Below are 20520 nucleotides of genomic sequence, written 5' to 3' on the forward strand. Positions count from 1 at the left end.
CGGCAGTGCACAGTCCAATGTTTGGAAAAGAAATATTCCATTGAAGACTGTGTGTTAATGCATGGCCAATCATTCGCTGACAATTAAATTGGAGGTGGGAGGATTAGGAAAATGGCAGGGAGGGAGTTTACCACCTACACATTGCAAAGCTATGTGACATGGGCCAGTTCTCTTTTTCACCTGGGCTCTCCCTGACATCTAAGGACTGCCTCCCTCACTTTCCGCCCACTGACACAACCTCAGTGACAATCAGCATTAACAGTAGGGCTGAGAAAGGTGCTGATCTGCCATCCCTTTCACTGGACTAGCAGCTGTCAAAACTGAGCCAAACCGTCAACTGGTGAGTAACCCGGCAATGATCTCTTTGTTGGTCACCGCTAGAATCGGCCAAGGCCTCCAGGTTGCAGTTCCAGCAGAAGGCCTGCAGCATGAACCACAATCTTCCATCTAAAATTTCTTTTTACAACACTAAGAACAGAGCAAATATTAGAACAACAGCCAACTGTTTCTTTAATGTAAAAGAACAAACTACAGAAGCCGACAAGCTGAAAGAAAAGCAGACATTGCTGGAGAAACTCAACAGGTTTTGCAGCATCTACAGACAGAAAACAGAGTTCAAGTTGAGCCAAGTGACACGTCTTCAGAGATGCGAAGTTCTGAACATGGGAACCTCAACTCAAAATGCCCACTTTGTTTTCTCACCACAGATGCTGCTAAGTTTCAGGAGAAAGTCTCTAAATAATGTTCCTGAAAATGGCGGCCTCCAGAGGTTGCCCTTCACATAGTTGTATTCTGATTAAAGCATCATTTCCTCATACATTGGATCAATACTTACTTTCTGATCTCAGCAACTGTCTCTACAGGAATTGGATTTTCAAGCTCCTCACAGCTCGGAATGTTAGCATTGTTTCCGCTGCTGAAATTAGTTGTGAAGAATGTCATTTTAAACAAACACTTGTACCCAGTAATTCTTAGCTCATCGGTAGTTTCCTTTGTATTCCTTGTGCTCTGAATAAAGCAAACCTTAACCACATATTGTATTCAAATTTACTCTTTCATGACAGATTTTAGAGAGCATGGTTTCCCATCTACCTTGTAGTTTGCACCGTCAGGTGATCTGCAAATGGTCCTAAAAGTGTTATCAAGTAAATTTGAGGAAACATCCACATCCACAAGAAAATTATCTCCATACACCTGAAAGACATTGAGTCGGCATTTCGTGCCATTGAGAGCTAATTTTCTAACAACGGGTCAAGACGCAACTACAGAATATGGTGATTGGTCTCCCCAAAACCCTGAACGATAGTTTACAGGATAAGACCGTGAGACTGGAGTGTGGTTGTAAAGACAGAGAGAGGGACAGAAGGATGTAACAGATTCATATCTTCAACATTTTATATTTGTTGCAAAGTCTAAAAATATCTCAAACAAAGAGCTCCTGGCCCAAATATAGAAGGGCAACCAACTTTCCAATGAAGAACTTCAGATACTGTCTGTTCATACAGGGCTGAATGTCCCAAGTCAACTGGCCTTGGCCTGAGACATGACATTCTTGGCAAAGTGGAGGGGAGTTCAGGAGGAAAGCTGAACTCTCTTCTGCACCATTGTACTGTATTGTCAGCGGTGGGCAAAGTAGCCGGCTTAACGACGCACTGGGCATGAATTAAGTCACCAGCTGAGAGCTGCACATGTCTGTCTCTCTGGCAAATATTGGAGCTCCTCAACTCCTACAGTGGACATTGGCCTGCAGATCTCTTTTGTATAAGCTCAGCAATACCAACCGTAATGACAGCAAAGAAAAGATTGCAGCTCTGCCTCTATTTCATTCTTGGTCAACTGTTTTTATAAAATAGATCACCCTCCAGATGTACTGCGAGTAGGTTTTTCTTCAAAACCTTCACAGGAGATTTGAAAGACACCACAGGCAGACTGAGGGGAGGGGAGAAGGTAGGAACCTCAATTCTTCGACATGTTGTATCCTTAATTCAGAGCTCAGCTATCTAAATGTTTGGCGACAAATGGAGATCTGAATAGTGAATGGATGAGCAATTTTTCACTGAACACTTTTGGATCTTTTCTGTTGATACAACTTTTCTTTTTAAACAAAATCTGTGTAGATTTTTGATACAATCAAGCAACTTTGTTAATGTGACTGCTGCTGTCTCGTGTTTGCTGCATTGCTGTGGGAGGAAGGCCCTCCATAGATCTTACAGGAAGTGCCAGCAGGTTTTTTAACATTGTTGTATTTTGGATGAAACTTAATTATGTCACACATAAGATTAAATCTTACTTTGTGCTCACTGAATCGATTACTGGAATCTCTTCTGCCTCTGAGGTGTCAAAGCTTCCATATCTGCAATTGGTCAGACAGCACAAACTAAGTGATTTTAAACAAGCTTGAATCTACAATTTGCATTCAGCCACTGAAAAACATCTGAAGGTTCAGGATTTCGGCATTTGAAGCCTTGATTACCGAGTTTGTTCATACTTTGCATTGAAACTCCAATTTGGCATTTTACAGCATACCTGCCACTTCCCATACAAGGAGGGAAGAGTAAAGCATTCAATGTGGTTCTGTCTCATCTGATCGTAACTTCAAATCTACATTCCTGCCTCTCCTAATGACCTTTCACCTCCTCTCCCTCAACAAGTATCTGTTTATCTTTGCATTTACAATATTCCAGAGCTCTGCTCTGCATTTAATTGCTTTCCAAATTACTTAACATGTCTGTACACGATCATTTTGTGATTCATGCACGAGGATACCCAGATTCCACTGTATCTCAGAGCAATGCAATCTCCCTCAATAAAAACAAAACTGCTATTCTTTCTGCCAAAATGGACTTCAAATTTACCATATACAACTCTATTTGTCAGATCGTTGACGACTTGCTAAACCTATATTTCTCTGCAGTATTCCGAAGTCCTCTAAGGTTAATTTTTTAGCGCATCTTTGTCACGTCACCAAATCTGTCAGTCACAAATTCATTCCTTCAGAAGTCATGGACTGATCGTCAACACTTGGAAAACTTGGGCAGGAACAGATTTTTAAAATTATACTCATACTATACAATCCTAACCATTTTGAACTCAAGTTAATTCTCTGTCTCAAATAAAAACCTCAGTGAATGAAAACACTCAAGTAAAAAGAGATGAATTCCCTGGATCTAAGTACAGAACACCAAAATAACTGTAGCATCTAGTCAGACTGTTTCTCCCTTTCACCACGGATAAAGGAAAATTTTGAAATGTAGGGTGCGTGTAAGGTGAACGGATGCTATAAACATCCGTTGAATTATGATGATCTTTTAGCCGAATTAAAATGGTTGACTCAAACACTAATCTTAAACACAAAATCTGTCCAATTGGTAAAATGGGTTTGAAATTTGAATGGCATGGAAGCCATTTTGTTGTTGACTTTTTAAAAACTCCAAGAATCTCCCTGCAGATGGAGACTTTCACCAAAAGACAATGGACAAGTTAGAGATCAAAGCAGCCAAAGTAATAAACAGCTACATTGTGAAAGGAGGAGACAGTAAATATAACAGATGACTGTCTTAACCACAGCTACCTTAGAGTTTAATGAGAACCAAACTCCTCAAATTTCAACAAACCACAGTTTGCTGAGATTCCTTGGTTTTACGGAATTTTCGCTTTACCTTTAAAAGAATACCATCATCTAAGATGACCACCGGCCTAACACAAAAGCAAATAAGAAAGTAATAACCTGCGAAGAATCGTTGTCCACTATCTCACCTCTGAGAGATAACATGAGACACATGAGTGAGCTGTGATGTTTCAAATTCTACGGCAAGAATGGGTCACCTTTTTTTAAAAACTCAGAAGCTTATTGCTGGAATTATTCTGCTGGAACATTTATTTAGTTGGGCAAAGAAAGAGAATATTTTGGCAACAGGCAAAAAGAGAAACCCAAATTCACTTTTGAAAGGTCCAGCTGGATCGATTTCTGCAACCCATTGGGTTCATGAAAGCCAGCTCATTAGCTTACTGCTTTGAAGAAAAATCTAATCATCTCTGGTTATTTGCTGATTTTCTCAAATTTTATAACCATAGCACATTTGGGAAACTTTTCCTACCCAGGGATATCCCTCTAATGTCAGAGGTACATCAATTGAAGGTCAGCAGTGGTGAGAATCGCTTTGTACCCGAACTGAGCTTTGATAAGTTACCCCAAAACACCATTTGTGAAGTACATAAACTGTTCAATGCTCACCCAACGTGCAAAAAACTAATGTATAAAAACTGAGGTGACGAGAGAAACCATCACTGATGTCATTTGAAAAACATTTCACCCATTATTACAGAATTGCGGTATTCCTGCATATTTCAGTTGGAAGCAGACATTCATTTGACCAACATTTCAGTTTTGCAATGAAGGTTCCTCACCCTGGACTCAGCTTCCAAACTTTGATTGTTATGCCCAACACAGACTTACAGACAATTGATCAGAGATAATGGGAACTGCAGATGCTGGAGAATCGAATTAACAAAGTGTGGAGCTGGATGAACACAGCAGGCCAAGCAGCATCTTTGGAGCACAAAAGCTGGGTCTCGGCCTGACACTCAGCGTGTGTGCTCCTAAGATGCTGCTTAGCCTGCTGTGTTCATCCAGCTCCACACTTTGTTATTACAGACAATTGATAGGCTTCTTTCAATTAAAATAACATTTTTCCATTCACTACATGCAGAAACTTATACATTCCAAACATAGTTGTAGGAAGCCCCAAACTACATAAAAAGCATTGAAGGAAGTCAACGTCACTGTTTATCTTTAATACCAAGGTCTAGACATTGTCCTAATACATTCACCACACTTTTTAATCGTTGTATTGTACTGGTTCTCGATCGCTTCATTATTGCGAAAAAATAATCAAAAATACATTGGCACCTGTCTCAGCATTATGTTTTGTGAGTATGTTTTATTCACTTCTGTCCCAAATCACTAGCCGGGTGCTTAAACATGATTTGTGCCACCATTTGGGATCAGGGATATTGGAAAGCGATGGGGGCACAAAACAGGAGGGCTGAAGGACTGCTTTGCCTTGTTGTAAACAAACAAGCTCATCAGTCCCACTGCAGTCTCTCTTTATGAAGGACTTCAAGTCTAATTACTTTTAATCAAGTTATTCAAACTTATTATGACACATGACATAGGAGATAGAATTTGAATCTGGACCTTTTGGGCAGAAGGTGTAGGATAAAACCATCTGTGTGGAGGATAAAATCCTCCAGAATACTTTAAAAAATGTGGACTTTTCTGATGAAACTGGATGAAAGTTAAAGCCCAAATTTGCAGAGCTTAACGTCCGAGGGATTGGGGTGCAGGTAAGTTCATGTCTTCAATGAACAAAAAATCGTCTCCCTTACTGAGGGTTGGATGGAGATTCTCAGTTTACTGAGAGTTTGTTTCCATATGGCTAGTTTCAGCGATTCATTGCCAGAAGGATTAATAACAAAAATTACTCGACAGAACATACTTTTCTATCATTACCATTAAACAAAGGAGATGCTCATTAGATTTATGCTCACTTGTCCAGGAGGATGTACAACACACTTTCAGCAGTGGTATATGCTTTGTATGTCGAAAAGAATGTGCGGATGTAGAAACGCTCCTTGTTCATGAGAGCGATTACAAAATTTTCGACGAGTCTTTTTGAGGTCTCAGAGTTAAGAATTTGAACGTTGGAGGTATCGACAGTGAGATGTGATGGAAGCTCATCTCCTGATGCCTACAGAGAGTACGAATTTAAAAAGTAAATGTGATGCAGGAACAACGTTTATTTGTATAGATCTCTGACATGGTAGAAACATTTCAAAATGCTTCACATTTACATAATCATTTAAAAATCACTCCAAGATTCATGAAGCTAAAACTAGGACAGGCCACCAAAAGCTTGGTCAGAAAGATTGGTTTTGAGGACAAAGAGGAGATGTTTTGGAAGAGTGTCGCAGAACTGGGTAGCTGAACACACCAATGACAGAATAAAGAAGATCAAGCATGCAGGCAAGATCAAAGTGGCCGGAATTAGAAGTGCAAAGATATGAGCATTGAAGGGCTGGAGGGGAATACCATTGATGAGGAGATACAATATGTTCAATCCAATGATAAAGCAGCTGGTCACTTCATGTATTACTTGAACCATTCAAAGAAAATACAAAGTTAAAATCAAAACATCACAGAAACATGGCCAGCTAGATTCATATAAAACAGAAATTTGAGCCTTGGAGTTATTTTGTATCGATCTCAAGAATATTAAACCATCATTTTAAGTAAATAAACATTTAATATTAAATCCCTTCAGCTGACCACCCACTATTTCTCAATTTCTACTTCAATCCAGTCATCAGATGGGCCAGAAAGTTTCCACAACAGAGTAAATGTGGAATTATGTACAGCAACTTCTGTCTACAGCTCGAGGCCACAGCAAGCTACCGGAAACAGGACAGTCTGGCTTCAATCCTGTTTGAATTCTCTGCTAACAATATCACTGACTTCACATTTCTGAACAATATTGTTTTTAGGAATCTAATTACTCTTGAAAGCAAGCTTACATAACTGGTAGGAAAACAGAGAGGTGTAAAATGTTTGCTGACTTGGCGGAAAATAGAAGGAGGGAGAAACTGAAGAAAAAGGAAACCTCTGTTTTTTTTTGTTCCACAGCTCGTGCTATGCAAGGTCTCTTCCAATGTGCTGCCTAAGGGTTATCATACTTGATACTGTGGAGTGTGCAAAAGAAATTAAGAACTCTCACAAAGAACTTCATAGTTCAAATCGCATCAAGCACCCCTATATCAAATTCAGTTTCCTTCATGTCAGCAGATGAATATACCTTTGGGATTGGGCAGGGGTCAGGGTGGAGCATGTCAGCAAAGGAGGGAATTGGAGCACTCTTTAAGGAGCCTGATTTGAAATTTGAAATCCAATGTGAACCTCTCAACTTTGCCAGAGTAGCTGGCCGGTTCAGTCAGAATGATGAATTGTCTGTAATCACAGGAAATGTATTTCCAAGACTTGTTCCAAGTAATAGAAAATTGTACAAAATGTGTTTCAATTAAATGAAGTTGTCGTTTTAAGAACTTTACCCCACACAAGTATAAAAAAGCATGACTGAAGAAAAGCATAACCTTCAAACAAAGATAACAAAGTGTGGATAATAAAATGTGAGGCTGGATGAACACAGCAGGCCAAGCAGCATCTTAGGAGCACAAGATGCTGCTTGGCCTGCTGTGTTCATCCAGCCTCACATTTTACTATCTTGGAATTCTCCAGCATCTGCAGTTCCCATTATCTCTAACAAAGTGTGGAGCTGGGTGAACACAGGAGGCCATGCAGCATCTTAGGAGCACAAAAGCTGATGTTTCGGGCCTAGACCCTCCATCAGAAAAGGGGGAGGGGGAGAGGGTTCTGAAATAAATGGGGAGAGAGGGGGAGGCAGATCGAAGATGGATAGAGGAGAAGTTCGGTGGGGAGGAGACAGACAAGTTTCGAGGCAGGAATGGAGCCAGTAAAGGTGAGTGTAGGTGGGGAGGTGGGGGGGATAGGTCAGGCTGGGGAGGTCGGATAGGTCAAGGGGGCGGGATGAGGTTAGACAGAAGGAAATGGGTGTGTGGCTTGGGGTGGGAGGAGGGGATAGGTGAGAGGAAGAACAGATTAGGGAAGCGGGGACGAGTTGGGCTGGTATTGGGATGCGGTAGGGGAAGGGGAGATTTTGAAGCTCAAATTGTTTATGTGTCACCATATTTTGATCCAGTAAGACAAATAACATTAAAAATAAATTGATGTTTTATGACCATGCTGACAATCTCAGCAAGAGAAATTACGTAATGTCCATGTTTAAATATTACAAGAGCAAAACTATTGAATGGTTGCAATACGTTACTAAAATAAAGGCTACCAGCTGTCAATACATTGCTTTCACCATTTTTAATGGTGAAATCTCTGTTCCTTCCTCTCTCACTCTACTTCTCATTCCTTCCATCTGTTCTGCTGTTGTGGTACCAGGCTATCAGCTCCCCTACTCAAATTTACTTCATAATCATTCTTCCCGCTCCTTTCCTTCCCATTCATCGCACGGTGTAACAGAAGAAAGGGCAGGATATCTATGGAAGGATGTGCCCTTCAGTGTTCTAAGTTTTCACAATGCCAGCAAAAAGGAAAAAAAAATAATCGAGCACAGTAAATCACAGTCCCTCAACGCACAGTTTTTGCGGCGATAATTCAAAACTGGTGCATTTTCACAGCATATTGAACATATGCAATTAGTAAGCAATCAACAGGCATGGAGGAAATCTCTCAAGCAGATATTAACATGTCAATAAAAGCAGGATGGAAGAGTTGAAGTTAATTATGCAGTGGAGAAAATCAACTGAAGTGTGCACATTCAGGTTTCAAATATTAAGTAGAGTTCCACATGAACATTGTTTTATTTACCTCTCGTAGTCAAAATGCCACAACACACTAGCTTGCCTGACAGATGACATGTTCTCTTCTTGTTTCAAATTCAGGAACTGGTTTGCAAATCTGGTTCAAGTTTGGACTTTGTTAACTGAAGGTTGCCAGGCACAGCATGTGGCAGAGCAGTGGAATGTGGCCAGTGATTGAAACACCATCTCATGTCCACACTTAACTCCTATTAACACACTCCAGTTTGTGGCTATAAGTTAGTTCTAGTCATGATGATTGTCAAAAATTTACGAAAAACATGACAGTTACGTTCACCACCCCCACTACACTACATCAAGGGACACAATTCCTCTTCATGATTATGTCGTTGTTCTATGTTCATCATGAATGTAAATTGGGTGACTATTCTATCTCAGTCTTAAATTGAAAAGAAGAATTTGCACGTCGCTTACTTAATTAATACCAATTAGAAAAGTTGAACAGATCTCTATCCTAGTACACAGCATACTTTTGTTACTCCATTTGTCTTACAGTTTGCTTGCTGAATATCTCAGAACTTAAACGATATTTTCTGAATTCATAGGAATAAGGTTTCTTGAGCTTGCTCCATTGTATCACATCATGATGTGTTTCTCTCTTAACTCCATTTATCCACCATTTATCCATTTACCGTGAATACACTGGCATAACATAAATGGCAGTCTTGAAGTTCTGAATGAACCCAACAGACTCCAACTTCAGAAGCTCCAACGGACAACATTTTTGGAAAAACGTCTGTCGCCAGATTTCACACCCAACGGACATAGCTTGGATTTGAAAAGTGCAGCAATAGATATTTCCTGACATAAACAGTCAGTGATTATCACAAGAAAAACCCGCTTGTCTGTTTCAAAGTGACCCACCTTTCGAAAAAAAAAGTCACCATTATCACACCACATCATAGGGCTGTGCTCACATGAGTGAGAGAGAGAGACAGCTGGTGGTTGTTTAACCAGCATGTCAGGCACAGGGAGAAGTTGAGAAGGACAATCCCTCATGGTCAACACAAATGTTGTTTACTCTTTCAATATCATCTTGCTCTTCCTTAGAACAATTGAAACTTTAAAAGGCCAAGTGAGCAGACGAGAGCATCAGCCTTCAAATATTTCAGCTCCCTCAGAATGAAATGGGACAAACCTGTGACCAAATATATAAAACATCTTGCACATCGTGGAAGAACGTGCGAGTGAGTGAGTGTTGGATGGTATATAGGAATATGAAGAATAAGTAATCAGGGGATTGGAATTTGTCATGTGTAAAAAACCAAGGATAGTACAAACCATTTTTATTCAGAGTAGTATGACGGAAATCTGACTGCTTCGGCAAGCTGACTGACCGGAAATAACAGTCAAATCTATAAGATAAATGAAACCATCATGACAGACAAAACAAAATTAAACATGTAAAGAGAAAGACTGCCATAAAAATTAAATACTGGACCAAAAAAGATAAAATGCTGACTTCAGTGTAGTTACATCTGTCCATGATCTGTTTGCTCTTCTGATATCACATTGCTCTTGCTTAGAAAACACAACTCTAAAATCCTAACTAAGCCAACACGGACGTCAGGTTTCAGACTTTTTAGGCCACTCAAAATAAAAATCAACAAAGCTTTCACATCAATATATAAATAAAAATCACTCTACACACCCTGGAAGCACTGTCTTAGAATCTAAAGGGAGTAACCCACAGTCGAGGCAAGGTAGGCTGCCTTCACGCAGGATAGGTTCACCAAGAGCAGTCTCTGGCATTAATACAGGGTAATGGGCACTGCCAGATGGACACCCGAGGCAGTCAGCTTCTCAGAGTCCACACCTCTGCAGTCCAGTGAGTGGGACTCAGTCAGCCCAGTGGGAGACTGAACCCAGTGTGGGGAGTGGGGAGAAAACAGCTGGGAAACTGTAGAGACATCAGTTAGATGTCGGGTCACCTATTGCTCAGTCTGTCAAGGTCGCTCAAGGGGGCTGCCACATCAGTCCTCATTGTGCTCAGTGATATTACACTGAGAAATGTCTGACTCCAGGGTCAGGCTGCTGTCATTGATGCAAGGCTGACAACTATTACTTTTCAGAGGTGTCAATGGACCGCTGCTGTTTTAATCTCGTCGGATATGGGAGGCACGGTGGCTTAGTGATTAGCACTGCAGCTTCACAGTGCCAGGAACCCGGGCTCGATTCCAGGCTCAGGCTGACTGTGTGGAGTTTGCATATTCTCCCCGTGTCTGCATGGGTTTCCCCTGGGTGCTCCCACAGTCCAAAGATGTGTAGGCTAGGTGGATCGGCCATGCTAATTTGCCCGTAGTGTTGAAGGGTGTGTGGGTGAAAGGAAGATGGGTCTGGGTGGGATGCTTCAAGGGGCGGTTTGGACTTGTTGGGCTGAAGGGCCTGTTTCCACACCGTAGGGAATCTAATCTAATTTAATATGTCAGAGATGAGTATGAGCAAATGGAACAAAGGAGCAGGAATACTTCCAAGATAACAAAGTGTGGGGCTGGATGAACACAGCAGGCCAAGCTGCTGCAGTTCCCTGCTGTGTTCATCCAGCTCCACACTTTGTTATCTTGGATTCTCCAGCATCTGCAGTCCCCATTGACTCGAAAGGCAAATTTCCATGTGAAGTCTGGAATAAGTGAGTCAATGCCTGACTGAACACAGGGAGACAAGGAACTGGATTGAAGCTTGTGCTTTGTGAAAAATTAATGATAACTCATACCTTTCAGAATCAAAGTGGGTTGGAGTCTGAGGAATGAGAAAGGTGAAGTATCGTCAAACCTAAAAGACAAATGAAAACACCATAAAAGTAAAAGCCAAATTCAACATGAAAAGAGAAAGAGTACGATCACACTTAAATACTAGACCAAAAAATATCAACTGCTGACTTCAGCCTCATTATATATGTCAAATATTCATTTGCCTCTTCACTGTCGACTTGGTCTTCCTTCAACATTTTAACATTTTAACTTGTCAACTGAGCAGCCAGGACATCACCCTTCAGATACTTCAGTTCAAAATGAAACTCAACGAAGCTTTGCTCTAATTCAACTCCTTGAACATTTGGAATGATTTCCCAAAGGGCCTTTTTCATCCAAATACTATTTTTTGGCTGCTGTAATGTAGGAAAGGCACTGGTTAATGTGCAGAAAGCACGTTTTCATGAATAACAATTGGTAATGACTAGTTTCTCCATTGAAACAACATTCACTGAGGGATAAATAGTAGATGATTTATACGGGAGAATTCCATTCTTGTTTTTTTTGCGAATTGTTGTGATAATGGGATCTTGTGGTCATCCGAGATGAACATTTTCCCTGCTAATATCACCTTCAGCAAAGACCAGAAGAAACATTTTGCTCCATCAAAGAGCGGACACAAAAATGTGGCCAATATAATTTTGGTTTTGGCAAGTACTGGAACCATTGCGACCCACAACATACACACATTAATTCAATCGGGTTACCCCAAATTCACATCATTTTTCCAGTTTTCCCGTCTTTGAAATTCGTACTAAAATCCAATTTCTTTACAAATAGTGTCCAGTATATATTGAATTCAAATTACCTCAAAACTCTTCTCACAACCAAGAGTGATACCACGAAGGTATTGCTCCTTTCCCTCCGCTTCAATTCGTGTTAGTTCTAATTACACTGATGAGGGAGAGAAAAGAAATAAGCGATTCGCACTTGAAACTGCAGAGCTACAAGTCTGCAATGTTCACCTCACGTTGTCTCAACATGAAGTGAAGACACACAGCAGTTATTGTTTATTCTTGTTTGTGTTTATGACATCACAGGCAAACCATTGTGACGTCACTGGGCTTATTCTTTTTTGAAAGAAAACCTTCCTGAGAAAGAACACAAAACCTGTTCGAGCAGTTACCTGCTGTTTTCCACTTCATCTCCGTGTACGCGGTTGTCATGTGGGGAGGGCTTGTTTGTAAACGTGGGCATCATGTCATGGATGCAGTTTCCCATCTTCACCATCTTCCCTGAACAGCCTTCCTGGTATATTGCCCATGGAGGTGAAGGCACCAGGAGGCCTGCTCACATGTGACCAATACATCTATTAATTTATTTGGTGGCCAGACTGGCTGGTCAGCTGTCAAGAGGATGGATGGTCTCATCTGTCCTGAAAGTCCCTTAAAAACATCCCTGAAGTTAATTTAACCTTTATATTCACCTTCGAATCCTTTGCACTCCTCTCATCACAGTCACAACAACACTTCCTGTTATGTCCTGCATGTTCACCAACTCTCTATTCATGCTCATACATTACCTTCAGTTCCAGAGCCCTTCTCTTATCTATTAGCCACCAGTGTGACACCCTACAAAATGCCTCTTGGGAATCCAGGTGTTATGCAGCTGTTGGTTTCCTCTTTGCGACCTCACTTGTTTGACTATCAAAAAGGAATGAAATTGTCAAACATGCCTGGCCCCAGGGTGACCTTGAACTTACCTGCAACTGCCCTGTCTCCATCATGGAATGTCTTCTTCTGGATTGACCACGTTGATTTAATCAGATGATACGATTTTTGTTTTAAGTGCATTGCTGAAACATACTTAATGAAGAGACATTATTAAGCACTTTCCCAACTGATTGAAATCATGTTAACTGGCTTTATTCCTTATTTTTGCTCCTCCTTCTTTCTTACATAGCAGTGTTACAACTGCTAATTTCTACTGAACTCAGATTTTTCCAGAATCCAGGATGTTTTGGTAAATCAGAAACCAAAATATCTACAATGTCTGAAGCTGGGCTCCAGGCATATTCAGTTTCTTGGAAGGACTGACAAGAAGGAGGAGGTAGGTTAGCATTACTGGCTACGGAATAAAATTAATATGGTAATGACAATGGATATTAGTTCTGGTGAAATGGAGTCTGGGTACAGTTTAGAAACATCAAGGGACAGAAATTGACAGTGGTCGATGTATATACACCCCAGTTAACTCGTGTGGTAATTTTAGCAGAAGGCACTAAAAAGGAAATTGAAGACACCAGCAGAAAGGGAGAGCTCTAATTATGATAAAAGGTCACTGACTTCAAGAGTCCAGTGACTTCAGTCTGCATAAAGATTGGGCAAAGCAAATCAGTTATCATTGCATACAGGAGGAATTCCTGACGTACTTTTTAAATTCATTCACGGGATGAGGGCATCACTGGCTAGGGTAACATTTATTACACATTCCTAAATGTCCAGAGAGCAGTTAAGAGTCAACCACATTGCTGTGGGTCAGGAGTTACATGTAAGCAAGAATGCCAATTTACTTCCCTTAAAGGACAACAGATTCATGCTCATCATTAGACGCTTAATTCCAGGTTTGTATTGAATTCAAATTCCGCCGTCTGCTGCAACTGGATTCAAACACAAGTCCCCAAAGTACTATCTGGGTCTCTGGATTAACTGTCCAGTGATAACAACCTCAGGCCATTGTCTCCCCAATGAAGTGTGTGCTGTGCGGGTTTCTGGGTCAACACTTTGAGGAATCAACAAGCAAAACTGAAGTTTGAGGTGTGAAGACTGTGCTCATGCCCCCTCGGGGAAGTGAACCTCATTTTCACCCACAGAAGGAAACTAACAAGGACACCTTCCACCGAGAGTGCCAGAGGCTTTCGGAGAGAGCAACCCCCAGAAAGCAGAACTTCACTCACTTGGCTCTATTGTCCCACTCCAGACTCCAAAACTAGAACCTATTTACAGCAACAAATGGAAGTATTTGATGGATGCCCTGGGTTTGTGCTCCTCCCCCATTGCTCACCTACAGTTTTCCTGCTTCACCTTGTACTTCCAGCCAAACATCACTGATGCCAGCTGCTTCCTGCCATTCCAAATGCTCCTCCTCAAGTGGAAGGACAAACAGCAATGTGGAAATTCACACATATTTCTGGTCTGTGGAGGAAATGATACTGTTATAATTTCAGATAATTTTTAAAGGGCTCTTTTTGCCCTTTGAAGCAGGGGATGCACAAACACTATCACAGGCTCGAACTCACAACCACTTGTTTCTGAGAACAGTGCTCTGACCACTGAGCTGTGCAGCCAGGCACAAGACATGGAAAGAGGGTCTCATGTATTGGAAATAACAAAAGAATAGATAACTGGAGACTATTATATATCAAGACGTAACAAAACCGCAACAGAGCAGAGGGGCATCATGTGCAGAAGGTTGGGAGAATGCAAGGCCGAATCAGACAGTGTCCTGAGTGCCATAAACTGATCTTTCCTGCTGGTCCAGAGATTACGATTCAGTGCCTTCACTGTCGTAGCCTGTTCATGGTTATCATTTAAAGTAATAAATCTGAAATATTGACTGATCTTGAGAAGCAGAATTATGTCATTGATCAGTCAAAATCAATTCACTCCATGTTACAGTTCCACAGCAGCAATGCCAGCTGAAACTGCCTGAAGTGCAATCAGTTTAAAACAAGAATAGAGGGGAGGTCAGGAAAAGTGAAGGGCAATGGTAGTTTGTGAGAGGTGACTGGAGGCCAAGTGGAGCCAGGTTCAATGTGGGTGTTGAAGACCAGTCTTCACTGTTACCCTGGCATACAGATCACATTGGATCAATCACACAAGGATCCTCCTTTGTGTGTTGTCCTTTGCACATCACAACTCGGGTCAGTGCCTTGAGGGGCTCGGATATTTTTAATTTGGCAACTAACTCAGGTCAGTGGAACACAAACTAAGCTGTGTTGGGACACTATTTAAATGGGTCACCACTCATTGCAATGACCCAGAACTATGCAGAAAGAGGAAGAACACCAATACAAAATCTTCGCTTTGAATGGCTATCCCTGCAATTTCATCCACAGGTACTGACTAAACAGCAACACGAAGAGGACACATTATGCCCGAACACACTGGACACACTGCCACACATCAAGAACATATCAGAACTGACAACTCCTATGACCACTAGGAATTACGGTAGCACACAAGCCCAAAGCCATGCTACGACAAACATTCTCAAGGATTAAAGACACCATACCCACGACATGCAGAACTGACAGTGTTTACAAAATACTGTGCAACGATTGCCACAAACATTATATCAGACAGACAGGAAGGAAACTAGCCGTCAGTGTACATGAACATCAGCCGGCAGCAAAATGACATGACAAACTTTCCCTAATATCAGTACACCCGGATAATGAAGGCCATCAGTTTAACTGGGACAACATAACCGTAGTAGTGCAATCCAAACATAGCCACACATGGGAATTCCTAGAGGCATGGTTCTCAATCCATAATGCAGTCGGCAAACATAAAGAATTGGACCCCATATACAACCCATACAGAACAGAATGCGAAATGACAGAAGTTGCCAGAACAGACCGGGCAGGATAAATTTCAAGTGGAGGAGAACAACATCGCTTCTTCGGAAGTCTCACTCATGACGTTACCTTGCGTGGTGACGAAAAGTCTGAACGAAAACAAGCCAGCTGGGCGAGCAAGTTTCCAACTTTACTTGTTATCTTTACCGTTTAATGTGTGGCTCAGTGTCAGTCTTATACACACAGTGTTCTACCCGCTTCTCCTGCTGTACACAAGGTTTCCCAGCAAAAGGCAGCTTTGTGTGGAACACATGCAGTTTCTCCTGACAATGGGTACTGTTGCCATGAGGTGGGATATGAAATATACAATGAGCTGAAGTAGCCCCACACTCAAGTTACTCATTTACCTTTTAATTTCAATTTTCAATTTCCAAAACCCAGCAATCCATTCACTTAAGCTGCTGGGAACCTGACAAAAACAGCGTTGGCCAGACATTCCTCTTCGGGAGTGTCTGTCAATTTGCAAGGGTAGAAAAGCTGTCAACTTCACTCGAGTGAGAGAGGATACAATATTCCAAACTTCCAATTCAAAATCAGATGCCGTATCAATTACACCACTGGCTCCACACGTCTTGCTGCAGCTTTCATCCTGTCGATTGCGATGTAATCAGGGATACTGGCGGAAAAACCATTTGCAAGGTGAATATCCTGCAAAATAATCACCGTCGCTGCTGTACTTCAACGTTCTCCACTTTGTGAAGCGGTGAATGTCACTTGCAAACGAAACACATTAGCCCTCACATGCCTGGCTGTCACCTGTTTCTTTGCCACCTGTTTCTCTGCTGGAACTTGCCATTGCTTTGTTCACAGTCACTGCAAAGTTCTGCCTTGCATTTTTTTTTATTAAATTATCTCCTCCCAACTTAAAAACATTCCCTAGTCTTGAAATCTCCCATCCTTGGGAAATGACGACCACAATTCATACTATCTACATGTCTCATTATTTTATGAACTTCTAACAGGCCGCCTCTCAACCTCCTAAGCACCAGCAAGAAAAGTCAAAGTCTATCCAACCTTTCTTTATAAATCAAAGCTTCCATACCAGGCAACATCCTGGTAAACCTCTTCTTAACGCTCGCCAGCTTCATGATATGCCTCCTGTAATTGTGTGACAGAAACCGCACATTGTATTCCAGAAGAGGTCTCATCAACATCCTGTGCAACCTCAATATGACTTCCCAACTCCGAAACTGAAACAATTGAGCAATGAAGGCTGCCGTGCCAAAAGACTGTTTAACCACTGTTTAAATGGGATGGAAACTTCAAATAATCATGTACCTGGATCCCCTAAGTCCATGAGTAGGCACCTTAACAGTGAGAGAAAGTCTGTGGGAGGATGAGGAATAGTTTTGAATTTCTTTGACCTCACATCTGAAGAAATTTATTGGACACATGCAGCTGAATAAGTTCAACAATTCATACTCCGTGAAGAACTATAAATGAACCTGAAGATTTTTCAATTAAAAAGTAAAGTTAGACCCTCTCGAGTCAGAAGGAAGCCATCGCTGTTCTGTTTCTGAACTTCTCCTACCCAACAGGTTCTGCAACATGTCCATATGAAGATGGATAAGGGAGAACCAGTGGATGTAGTGTACCTGGACTTTCAGAAAGCCTTTGATAAAGTCCCACATAGGAGATTGGTGAATAAAATTAGGGCACATGGTACTGGGGGCAAAATGCTGAGTTGGATTGAAAATTGGCTGGCTGACAGGAAGCAAAATGTAGTGATAAACGGGTCCCTTTCAGAATGGCAGGCAGTGGCCAGTGGGGTACCACAAGGTTCAGTGCTGGGACCGCAGCTGTTTACGATATATATTAATGATATAGACGAAGGCATTAGAAGTAATATTAGCAAATTTGCTGATGACACAAAATTGGGTGGCAGTGTGAAATGTGAGGAGGATGTTATGAGAATACAGGGTGAGTTGGACAAGCTAGGTGAGTGGACGGATACGTGGCAGATGCAGTTTAATGTGGATAAATGTGTGGTTATACACTTTGGTGGCAAGAACAGGAAGGCAGATTACTATCTCAATGCAGTCAAGTTCGGTAAAAGGGAAGTACAACAAGATCTAGGTGTTCTTGTACATCAGTCAATGAAAGCAAGCATGCACGTACAGCAAGCAGTGAAGAAAGCTAATAGCATGCTGGCCTCATAACAAGAGGAATTGAGTACAGGAGCAAAGAGGACCTTCTGCAGCTGTACAGGGCCCTGGTGAGACCGCACCTGGAGTATTGTGTGCTGCTTTGGTCTCCAAATTTGAGGAAGGACATTCTGGCTATTCAGGGAGTGCAGCGTAGGTTCACGAGCTCAATTCCTGGAATGGCGTCCGGGACTATCATATGTTGAAAGATTGGAGCGACTGGGCTTGTATACACTTGAGTTTACAAGGATGAGAGGGGATCTGATTGAGGCGTATAAGATTATTAAGGGATTGGACACTCTGGAGGCAGGAAGCATGTTTCCGCTGATGGGTGAGTCCAGAACAGAAGACACAGTTTAAAAATAAGGGGTAGGCCATTTAGAGCAGAGTCGAGGAAAAACTTCTTCACCCAGAGAGCGATGGATATATGGAATGCACTGCCCCAGAAGGCAGTGGAGGCCAACTCTCTGGATACTTTCAAGAAAGAGATAGATAGAGCACTTAAAGATAGTGGAATCAAGGGTTATGAGAATAAGGCAGGAACAGGATACTGATTGTGGATGATCAGCCATGATCGTAATGAATGGTGGTGCTGGCTCGAAGGGTCGAACGGCCTACTCCAGCACCTATTGTCTATTCATTCACCATATCCAGATACATGAACGTTGGATCACTCTCCAAAGGTATCAGTAACTATTGCCAATCCTCAGTTACATCTGGAGAACTTGATGTTTGACCTTTCTGAACCAGTGCAGGTCATGTGGTGAAGTCGCACTTGCAATGATATTAGGTAACGAGTTCCCAAATGATCGTGAAGGATTAGTGATGTTTTCCAAAAGAACAATTTAAATGTTTTCACATTTTTGATTCAATCCAATGATCTGACATATTACACAAGGTTGTCACAAAACAATATTTGATACCAGGTACTTATTAGGACAAGTGACCCAAAACTGGCCAAAGAAGTAGGTTTCAAGGAATATCCTGAACAAACAAGGGGACTTTGAAAACCACGGATGTTTAGGGAGTAAATTCAAGAGCTTATGGCCTTAGGAACTGAAAACATGAAAAAGGTGGGAGTTAAAACCAGAAATCCACAGGAGGTTGGAAGTCAGGGAGAACAAATGTCTTGAAGGAAAAAGCAAAATGACAGTAGATGCTTGAAAGTTGTAACACAAGCAGAAATTGATGTAAAACTCAGCTTATCTGGCAGTGCTTGTGGAGAGAGAGAGCAGCATTACTGTTTTGTGTCCAGTGACCCTTCTTCAGATAAATCTCAGAGGGGTTTGCAGCTGGAGGGACTATCAAACGAAAGTGGTGTGATGCCAAAATTTCAAAATAAGGATATGAATTTCAAAACCTTGGTGCTTTGCCACTGAGAAAATGTTTATGTTAGTGAGCACAGAATGACAAAACTTGAAGATGTTAAAATCGGTGAGAATAAACACATGGGCAGCAGATTTTTGGATCAGTTCAAGATTTCAGGGAAGTAGTATTAAGAAGCCGGCCGGGAGTGTGTTTGGGGAGTTAAGTCGAGAGGTAGCAAAGGAATGGATGAGAGTTTCAGCAGCAGATGACCTGAGATGCTGTTGAGGTTGAAATTGTATGTGGTCTTTGTGATAATGAGTGTGGGGGTGAGTAATGTGGTTAGAAGCTCATCTTGGGGTGAAATATTGCACCCTGACTGTGACCAGTGTGTTACCTGCCAGTTACCTGGGGCAGGGATGGAGTCAGTGGCGAGGGAGTAGAATTTTGCTCCCAGCCTGGATTGACATTTTTCATTGTCTATTTAAATGTGATCTATACCCCTTTTCAAACAAGAACGGACTTGGCAGCAGAACTAATTGGTGAACCAACTGTCAGCTTTATTGAGACAAAGTGTGGAGTTTATCTGTTATGAAGTAAACTACAGTGACAAACTCAGACAGCTACTTAGAGTTGAATGTGGATTATACTGCTTAAGTCAATAACTAGGCAGTAGAGCAGTGAAACAACTTATTGGAGTTTCTGCAGCCACGGTCTTCAAACTTTTTCTTGTGTTGGGCTTTTATCTTCTGATTCTCGTTGCTTTCCATTGCACAGACCTTTCTTGAGAATCTCTTTTCTGCTTGTTCTTTTTTGATTAACCTCCCTCTCTGCCCAATCACAGTTCATATGAACAACACTCACCTCACTTCACCACGTGATGTTCTTCATATTCATAATTATTCCCTTTACATCTTACCTGAGGACTGCTAGACCTGTATTTATTACCCTTATTTCACCGCTATTTCTCTATTGGCTGACAGAGCGGTATCAAGAGTACCTTTAGCTTTGAGCTGCAGGAAGCCTTTTCAATCGCGACTTATTAAAAAATAACAAAAGAACTGGGATGTTGTCAATCAGGAACAAAAACAAAGTTGCTGGAAAAGCTCAGCAGGTCTGGCAGCATCTGTGAAGGTAAAAAGACAGATCCGGTTTTCAGTCTCATTCGTCTCAAAATGCAACATTGCGACGACGTTCATTTGCTTCCAACAATAACACAAAGCACTGCGCATGCTCCAGCTCACAGTGAAGTCTGGCTGATTGATGTCAGTGCGCGACC

At 41.6% G+C, this 20520-nt stretch overlaps 1 protein-coding gene across 1 annotated transcript; it reads right to left on the minus strand.

The window, feature by feature from the left end:
- Positions 1 to 691: 691 nt before the first annotated feature.
- Positions 692 to 20507, minus strand: LOC132209197 (ral guanine nucleotide dissociation stimulator-like 1). The gene is made up of 6 exons (XM_059644333.1): positions 20242 to 20507; positions 11177 to 11235; positions 9745 to 9818; positions 5551 to 5750; positions 2291 to 2353; positions 692 to 916 (listed from the first exon to the last, which is right to left on the minus strand). The coding sequence occupies exons 3-6, from the start codon at positions 9745 to 9747 to the stop codon at positions 832 to 834; spliced, it is 351 nt and encodes a 116-aa protein (XP_059500316.1). The 5' UTR covers positions 9748 to 9818; positions 11177 to 11235; positions 20242 to 20507; the 3' UTR covers positions 692 to 831.
- Between the last annotated feature and the right edge of the window lie 13 nt (positions 20508 to 20520).

Source organism: Stegostoma tigrinum, unplaced genomic scaffold (assembly GCF_030684315.1).
Source record: "Stegostoma tigrinum isolate sSteTig4 unplaced genomic scaffold, sSteTig4.hap1 scaffold_70, whole genome shotgun sequence".
Taxonomy (NCBI): domain Eukaryota; kingdom Metazoa; phylum Chordata; class Chondrichthyes; order Orectolobiformes; family Stegostomatidae; genus Stegostoma; species Stegostoma tigrinum.